Raw genomic sequence first — 9,215 nt, 5'->3', positions numbered from 1 at the left:
ATTACACAGAGGATAGATTCAAAGGGAGATTTTATACAATTAATACTAAATTAAATGTTATTTCGAGGCTTTAATTTTCTTTTAAAATATTACATATTCACATTTAAAATTTAAGATTTCCTATAGATTAAGAATTCCTAAAGTTATATTAAAGACATTTAAGTGTTTGTTTTTATATATGGCAATGTTGACTTAGAAGTCATATGTGTGACATTCTTGATTTAGAAGTTTTGAATGCGATGTTGTTTTGCTCATAGCGATGATTTTAGTTTTGTTATTTTGTTTTGCTTTTTCTTATGATCATGCACTTGAGTTGTGTATAAAATTTTTAAAGGACTCTGGTTGTTGAGCATTCAAACCAAAAGGTGATCTCCATTTATAGGTAATTCTATAATCGATTATATGTCATGTAAAATTTATTGATTAGATAAATAAATCGACTTTAATAAGTCCCGATTGCTCAGGGATAAACATTAGGATTTAATGTATTTATTTTTTCCGAAATGTAAAGAGTTCCATAATACGACTCGTTTATGTATAATATAGTAAAAATATTCTTAAAGTTCATAATTTTTTGTTTTCACCTCATTTGCTTAAATATATAGGTACGAAAACATTACTTATTATAATTTTGTTTTTATTTATATACATGACCTTTCTGAATCATGTTTATTTTAGTTTATGGAAAACACTATCAAGATTAAAATTAAACACAACTTCTCTTGTAGCAGTAATAAATGTTAAAGCAAATCTTTTGCATATATTGTTTAATACATTTTATCAAAAGTAATATTTAGTGTAGTGTGCTCATTTATTCCATAGAACTGAAATTATTATAGGTATAATTTGTGATAATTATGAAAGAAAACTCATTACTTATTAAAAAAATAATGACTAACTATGGTAATACTCTTTTGTATTAGTATTATATGTAATACTCTTTTATTTACCAAGTCCCCCTGTTTTCACGTCACTATTTACATATCTTTGTATAGTCACAATAAAGTTATGAAATTAAAGGTTGACAGTTATATTTATATGGCTATTCACAATTTAACTCAAATCAATCAATTAATCATATATATAATTAATTATAAGTTTGGAATTTGCCAAACTTATATTTAAGTAAGATATTTGTAGTTATTTATTAAGATAAGCAGGTGGCAGTTTTATTTGAAAAATATCTTAATTATTTTTTTTATAAAAATTTTTTGTGTTATGTATATGGAAATCTATAAATTTTACTTCAATCGAGTTATTTACGTCAAATAATACGATACGAAGTGCAATTTGATACCCTATATTTAATCAACCGTAATGTTTATATCAGATCAAAAATAAGCTAGTTCCTTTTAACACTCGTATATTAATGAAAAGTTTATTTGGAAACACATTGTCAAAGACCTTAAAACACCCAAGTAGAATTAATCAAGGTGTATACATCAATCAAATTGTTGAGTTAAATATGACGCTCACGATGTTTCCATTAAAATAAATAAATATAAAATCGGACAAAACATTTAATTTCCGTAGTTTTGTATTACCTCGACAGACACTCGTTATTGATATTACGTCAGCGTTGAAACAACACGGACTATGTACGAGATTAATGTATATGTGGTAGCGACAAGAATTATGAACAATATTACGGTTAATATCCTGTACTGGTTATTATTTCCAACGTTAATTTGAAACTTCAATTCCATTAACAAACATTTCAATTAAATTCGAAGCCACAAATACGAAACGAAAAACAATTTCATAATTTAAACATAATTCTATAATACGTTATTAAAAGGAAATCGAAATATAGAGTAACAGGCTTAAACCAGATTATAGGAAAGCTATTTAAAACTGTATTCAACTGTCTGTCTGTCTAATAGTGTTATAGATCAACGATGATCATGATAGTCAAAGAATTCTTTTCAGTGATTCAATCGTTTTAACATGACTTGCCCCGTTGCCCAAAATCAGTTTATACATGAGAAGTTAATGAGTACTTGAATAAAAGTTATTGAAGGATTTAATAGATCGTACATGTTCGTTTAAAAGTAAATCATTATTACGAATCTGCTGACATATAACATAGCTAAGATATAAAAACAAAAGAACACGCGGAAAGAATTTCAAGCACCGAGTTATAACAACACAATTCTATTTACTTGTCTTTTTTTTTTCAAATATCTCTGTGTAAGTTTCAATTTTACATAGTTTTTGCTAAAATTTATTTAAGAATTTTATCATTTTACATAGTAAAGAATTTCGTGACACGTTCCAACATTCTTAAAATGGAGTAATTTTTACAAGAATTATTTTCTAAAAGATATAAGTAAAAGTGTGTAATCTAAGAATTTTCATATTTTTTTTAAGTATATTTATATATATGTGCTTCACAATTAATATATTATAATATATTTAATTTTTTTTCTCGTATTGTACAATATCCAATCCTTCTATGTTGTTATAGCGACATCCAACCATTCTTTGAAATAAGATACATTGAGAATAACAAGAGGATATGTTCTATATAATTTCTCTCCCCAGGTGACTAGTCCAACTACTTCGAAGCTGTCCATCTGTATAGCCAAGGAACCGTGTTCTGAAATATCAAATTTAAAAATCATATATCGATTCAAAAGCTAATATGCGCCGTCTTTGCTAGAAGATTTCTTGTCTGTATTTCGTGTACGTAACACATATATTTTATGTTGTTAAACATATGACACAAAAATAACCACATGCTCTTAAATACACTCTACTTAATTGATGCTTCGAACAGTACCTAGTAAAAAAAATATTCAATTGATTAAAAAAATAATAAGCACAAAATAAATAAGTTTGGTTTACAATTTTTTACTAAATGTTATTTATACCTACAATAAAATATTATATTAAAATAAGTCTCATGTCAGGTGGATCATTTTCTAGCTAAAAGTAAATTGTAAATGAACAATTTACCCACACACGCTTCATCTCCCACCTCAAGTCAACCTACCAACTGATGTGTAAATAGCTTTTTCGAATACGGCACACATTTCATAACTTCTTACATCAACTATCGGAGCCATTTCAATTTTACAATCTTTTTGGGACATTAATTGAACCGGAAATGCGCCAACAGTATTACTCCAGTCTGAATATAAGAACACCTTAAATTGTGTCATTTATAAATTAATTAACAATTTTTATTTGCATTGCATAGGAGCAAGGTACCTTCAAATAGAGGGGCCCCAGGTTGCCAGGTAACTATCATTAAATTGCCTTTGTTATTAACATCACCGTATAATTTTTCGTAATTTATGTTAGGTACTGCAAAGATAAAAATAGCACTGTTAGACAAAAATAATAAGTTACTTGCATAGAAAAAATGTTAGCTTGATATACCTACCTCTTAATTTGCGTATTAGGGTTCTGTGCATATAAGAGAATAACATATTATGATATGCTATTATAAAAACTGCAAATTTTGTTACGTCTGTCGTGTATAATGCCATGTTATAATAACCTAATATAAAAAAAAACTGTAAATTTTCTAGCCTGAAATCTTGTTTTTCCTATTTATTATTATTTAACTATTTTCCAATGTCTTACATGATATATAAAACGTCGAAAGGAATCGTTGAATATATCATAGCCTAATTAGGATGGACTTTTTTTTTCTTTGTTTTTCTATAAAAACAATATTCCATTTTATTTCCTTTTGTAACTCTCGTAAAAAAATGTTCTTAATATATAAATTGGAGTCATTATTGTCCTTCAAAAATATGATAATCTTCAGAAATAAAGATTATATCAATTAAATACTAAATCAAGCACTGGGAAGCCGTCTCCTCCTTCTGCGAAGCAGTCATGCTAACTGAGGAGAATGCGGAGCGCGTGAGGGAACGATCTTCCTCACGCCCCAGCCGCCGCAGGAGACGCTGCAGGCGTTGGGGATCGCGAGACGACCACCAGCCATCGTAAACGCGGGTCTGCAGACGGCGAGCAAGGGTAGCTTGTCGCCCGATCAGAACCAGACCTAAGCGTAAGCCGCGTAGCGTACCGCGCGCGCCTCAAAGAGACATCAGACCACCACAGATGGAGCCCTAGGTTGGCAAGCCGGGTTGCGGGTGCAAGCGCAATGATGTACCGCGGCCTGGCTCGGAGCAAGAGAAGGTACGGGGGGTTTTTAGTCAGTACGAGTCTAACACTCCCTCTTGCCCCACCCAGGACAAGAGGGGTCATATGATGATATTCCCCTTCAAAAAAAAAAAAATAAATAAAAATAATCCCTTCAAAAAAAAAAAACCTTTTGTGATTAGAGGAACTCCTTTTGAAGGGTTTTTTATTTTTTTTGTAATAGATCTATTTAAAACTTGACGATAATTAATTTTTTTAAAAGGTATAATATATTAATTAAAAGTTAAAAGTGAAAAGAAACAGAGTATCATAGTGAAAAAAAATTTCTACATTCTCGATTTAAGTGTGCATTAAGTTTTTCTTTATTTTCTAAGATTTGTGTAATGCGAATTACTTTATAATTTTATATCAATAAAACCGAAAACCACCAAAAGCACATCCATTCATTGGAAGTACTAAATTTTACTTAATCTTTTATTTCGGATCTACTCCTTAAACTAGTGTAAAATACAATTAATTGGTACTAATATTTAAAATACCATTAATATAATTATATAAACCACATTGTAAAATCTAATTTAACATTCGTTAAATAACATTAATGATAATTAATTTGAGATTTAATCTAAATATCGATAAACTGTTTACTAACAATTGTACGTCTGCAAGCTGCTTAAATCATTATGACGTATCACTCCAATATTGTTCTCATACGTGCCGGTGTCAAAGTGTGGGTGAACCACGGTTCTCTTGATTTTCACATCTATTAAATATGATTTATCTATATTTAAATAAAAATTTCTTTTATTAAAGATAATTTCAAGATTAACTCGCGAATTGTCCTTAACAACGTTCACTTGTAAAAACTAATCTAGAAGACGTCTCAAAAAAATATTTCAAACGAGAAGCAATAATTAATTACTTATGTTATAATTAATATTAAACTATTAAAAATTAGACCTCACAGAAGAGAGAATTCAGAAAACAGTAAGTACCGTTATTATATCTATACTTCAATCTCCAGTCCAGTAATAGATGAGACAAATCTGGATGTGACATGAGAGCTACACAATGACCAGGTCCCAGAGACCAATGACTTTTCAGGAGCAGCGTATTACAAATTCGACGGACAGGAGTACTGTTTAGATATATTACTCCGATGGGAACAGCATCGAATTGTGCTGAAAAAAAAGTTTTATGTTACTATTTTTAAACCAGCTTAAAGTAATAACGGCATAAAATGAGCGCATGTTTTTTTATCAATTATATTTCTTCGCATTCTAATAGCGTGTTTTATTTATTTAGTCTCCTGGATTTCAATAACAGCCCCGATGTTCAGGGCCGGATTTAAACTCAATGCCGCTCCTGGGCACCGGAAAAAAGTCCGCCCTATTACTAGAATTTTACTTAAGGGGGGAAATACGTGTAGAAAGACGTTTTCATGCTGATTTTTTAATAACTTTTTTAAGGTATGAAAACTAATGTTATATATTGAAACTATCAGGTTATTTCATACATATATTTATATTTTTCCATATTTTACGACAATGTAACTTGAAAAGTAGCGGAGATTTCAGCTGATACACATCGTAGGTTGTCTTCCGACTTAACAGTTGGTGTGCACTATAGAAGCTATAATTTTTATCTAAAATCAGTGGCACAGAAAAATTCATTTTCTTTTTACAATTACGCTGAATATAGACCTCCATCATAAGCGACATTTTTATTTAAACAATTTTTCTGTGCTATTGATAAGTTATATTGTTGTTTAATACGAATAAATACTCATAAATATATGTATGAAATAACCTGACATTTTCAATCCATAATATTAATTTTTTATACCTTAAAAAAATTATAAAAATCAGCATGAAAACGGCCTTCTACACGTATTTTCCCCCTTAAACTTATAGTTTATGTATTTCATTTTTTAAAATTAAAATAACTAATTTATTGCAGAAACTTTTTTATATTATATATTCTAAAAACATAAATAAATATTTGTTTTTTTATTTAATAGAAAAATCGATTATTATTTGAAATCTCCAAGGAAACAAATTGATTAAATCATTTTGATTATTAATTTTTACTAAAAAAGTGCCAAAATTACAATTCATAAATAATGAATGAATTGAATTTCTTGAATTATCAATTAAACAAAAAATTATAAATTAATAGAATTAATTAATTATATTGGGGAATCTCGATAAAACTAAAAAAAAATTTTTTATCATTTTCAAAATTTTGCCGCCCTAAAACATTTGCCGCCCTGGGCACTTGCCCCGACTGCCCCTAGTGTAAATCCACCGCTGCCGATGTTATTGAACGCCTAGTGGATGGCAGTTCTGTTATGTATTTATCATATACATAAAAACCCTTAAACATAACCAATAGAAACAAAAACAATATGACTTCCTATGGTCCCATCTGTTTTCCAGTTCTCAAATAACTATGACGTGAGGTACGTCCCCTGCATTGTGTTGGAAAAATCTGAGAGATGGCGCTTAAACGAGCTCGGAAAACATAAAGACGATAAGTTATAGGTCGTAAAAAATCTTTGTTACAACACCTTGTTGCCTACTTATTACGCATTTTTTTATATAATTTTATTATTATTTCTGATCCTAATATCTTTGAAGTATGTCGGTATGTGTTTACATATGACTTAGGTAATAAGTATTAAGATGTTACAAATTAAAATTATTTTCGAAATGACTTGTCACAAAATATTTTATAGGAGTAATAATGATTTTAGTAATCTATAAGTATCCTTAACGAATGGTCTAAAATAGCTACTTGATATGAAAATATGTCTTACGATAAGTGGATGCTCGTCTTCTAGTATTAAACACTGTATTGATGGTGTGACTGACCAGATACAGATGTATCAAATATATCATCACTGAGACAAATATGAGGCAGAAAGTCAGCACCAGGTGCGTGAAGATACATTTTTCGCCTCGCGTGAACTCTGAACCAGAATTTAAATGATGTTGGTTCATCGCGAAACTATTGAAAGTATTAAAAGTAGTCTAGTGGGCCGAGAAAAATGTTTGAAAACGGGCAAATCCATTTATTAATAAAATCTCTGCCTATCAAAATAAAAAATAAATTAATAACCATTTTATTTTATTTTTAGTTATTTCAAAACTAAATATTTAATGTCGGCTTCGCATATTTGTTAAATAAATCGTTTAAAAAAATTTCATTGTATAATAGCAAAGCAAGTTTGTAAACAAAATTTAACTGTAAATACTCCTAATGGGTAAGTCAGACGAGGCAGGCTACACACTGCTTTTCAATTTTATATTCTATTAATAATATATATTTAATAAAAGCAAGACAAGTTATAACTCTTAAAATGCATAAAGGTCATGTTTATTTTCCTTTTTAGGAATTTTTAAAGTTTCTTAGATAGGCATGGACAATTCTAAAATTTTGTTACACAAAAACACATGAAGTCTACATCAAACAAATAAGCCAGGTCGATTAAACTTTGTTGCCATTCCTGAGGATAACAAAAACAGTACTAAGGTGAAAAGGATTTCAAACCCAATTCTTATATGATGATAAATAACAGCGAAACAATCCTTCGATCATTAATGCACAGGCGTAGATGTTTTCGGTCACGTGGGTGTACTGGTGTAATGTTGGAGGTTAAACCTACACTATTGTAAAATTTCATAAAAATACATTGCTTTGGTTTTTTACCTAGAAAAAGTAAATATAAATTAATTTATAAACAATATGTGCTTCGGCAAAATCACCTACGACACTTTTTCTGGGTTTATCTTTCTCTTAGGTGTTTTCTATATTTCATTAAGTCGAGAGTAGGTAGTATTTTAAGAAAATTACTACATCACAATATTTTCAAGAGTAATTTGATTTATTACCAGTTTAAAAAGACGAGGTTTTTAATTAATCCGAGCTGGATTCGGCAATTGAACTCTTTCTCGAAGTTGGAATCTTCTAACTGGACTGTCTGTCTCAGGTATACATACGCGTCAAGAACTTCAAGTACCGAGTTCTCAACCATAACAGGGGTAGGTGCAACATGGACATAAGACATGAGTTTCGTCTTGTGCATGTTTATTTTAAAACCTACCCGTTGAGATATTCGTTTGAGGCCTTCGAGCTTCGTACTGAGTTCCTCTATCGACTTAGATACCATACCATAACGATATCGTCGGCAAACCGAAGGTATTCGCCGTTAATATTGATGCCCAGTCCTTCCCATTCCAGAAGCTTGAAGGCATACATAGTGGCGTTTCTATATAAATACTTCAGAACTTCGATATACCGATAGTCAATATGTATGAACATGTTTCAACCGAATCAAAGGCTTTTTCGTAGTCCACAATCGGCTTTGCCCAATAGACATATCTCTTGCAAACACTTTGGAGTCTTTATGTCGTTCAATTATATCTTTAATATGAGCAGTATTACAGTTAAAAATGTCGTGTCGCAAGGATTTCTAGATACGTCTATTAAGCTGGCCATGTGACTCAGCATCATCAGGAGACTGCAATCTATTCAAGCGTCGTTCAGCCATAAGTTTAAGGGTGCAATCGGAGAGCTTCTGAGTTCTAGCGGTACGGTGAGCCTTGAAGAACTGAGATCCAATCGTATGGACGGTTTCTATGAACCTGTTGTTGGTCTCGTCCACCGATGCGTGCTCTTCCAGGCAATAAAAGCGATTTGAAAGCTCGAGTTGAAAGCTCTCGATCTGAGCACAAGGAAATCGGAGCGTGGACTTCATTAAACGAGACCTTTCCAGTTTAACGTATATTCAACATGCCTCTCACAATTTGATGATCACGACCGGTCACTGTCTACTAAATTTTAAACTGACTACTACAAATCTTAAAATCCGCCAACCATTCTTTTTTATTAGGTAGTGAAACTTTGTTTATGACTATTCTTATATAATACGGAGAATTTATAATGGAAACTTTATGAGAAGCCCTTTGCGATAAAAAAGTAGAAGAGTTATTTTGGTATGAGATTCTTAAATATTAAATATTGAACTGAGCGATCAAAATAAAATATGCCATAATAGAACAGGCGCTCAATTTGTTCGAACTTTTTAATACTTT

The 9,215-nt window shown here is 30.6% G+C and overlaps 1 protein-coding gene and 1 long non-coding RNA gene across 5 annotated transcripts; one reads left to right on the top strand and one right to left on the bottom strand.

Annotated features, from left to right (window-relative positions):
- The first annotated feature begins 230 nt into the window (after positions 1-230).
- On the top strand, positions 231-5,403 carry LOC133320009 (uncharacterized). Its single transcript, XR_009753484.1, has 2 exons — positions 231-382; positions 2,545-5,403. It is a non-coding gene; the product is annotated as an uncharacterized LOC133320009 (long non-coding RNA).
- LOC116778148 (mannan-binding lectin serine protease 1-like) lies at positions 2,403-7,152 on the bottom strand. 4 transcript variants are annotated; one of them, XM_061526535.1, is made up of 7 exons: positions 6,938-7,152; positions 5,115-5,300; positions 4,772-4,900; positions 3,389-3,505; positions 3,214-3,309; positions 2,996-3,133; positions 2,403-2,599 (listed from the first exon to the last, which is right to left on the bottom strand). In XM_061526535.1, the coding sequence occupies exons 1-7, from the start codon at positions 7,119-7,121 to the stop codon at positions 2,454-2,456; spliced, it is 996 nt and encodes a 331-aa protein (XP_061382519.1). In that variant the 5' UTR covers positions 7,122-7,152; the 3' UTR covers positions 2,403-2,453. The 4 variants fall into 4 exon arrangements, with proteins under 4 accessions (XP_061382519.1, XP_061382520.1, XP_032527947.1 ...); XM_061526536.1 differs by having other exon boundaries at positions 4,772-4,882; XM_061526538.1 differs by having other exon boundaries at positions 2,414-2,599; positions 3,051-3,133.
- Between the last annotated feature and the right edge of the window lie 2,063 nt (positions 7,153-9,215).

The sequence above is a fragment of the Danaus plexippus genome, chromosome Z (genome assembly GCF_018135715.1).
Source record: "Danaus plexippus chromosome Z, MEX_DaPlex, whole genome shotgun sequence".
NCBI lineage: Eukaryota > Metazoa > Arthropoda > Insecta > Lepidoptera > Nymphalidae > Danaus > Danaus plexippus.
The sequence above is the reverse complement of the archived record's forward strand: the minus strand, read 5'-3'. Positions and strand labels throughout refer to the sequence as shown.

What these genes read in the sequence shown, in the direction of transcription:
- LOC116778148 (XM_061526535.1), bottom strand. Translation starts at nt 7,121, where the DNA reads ATGAACCAACATCATTTAAATTCTGGTTCAGAGTTCACGCGAGGCGAA. An exon ending in AAGACGAGCATCCACTTATC is followed by an intron (nt 5,301 to 6,937) that starts GTAAGACATATT and finishes CTTTTTTTTCAG; the next exon opens with CACAATTCGATGCTGTTCCC. An exon ending in CCTAATACGCAAATTAAGAG is followed by an intron (nt 3,310 to 3,388) that starts GTAGGTATATCA and finishes TTATCTTTGCAG; the next exon opens with TACCTAACATAAATTACGAA.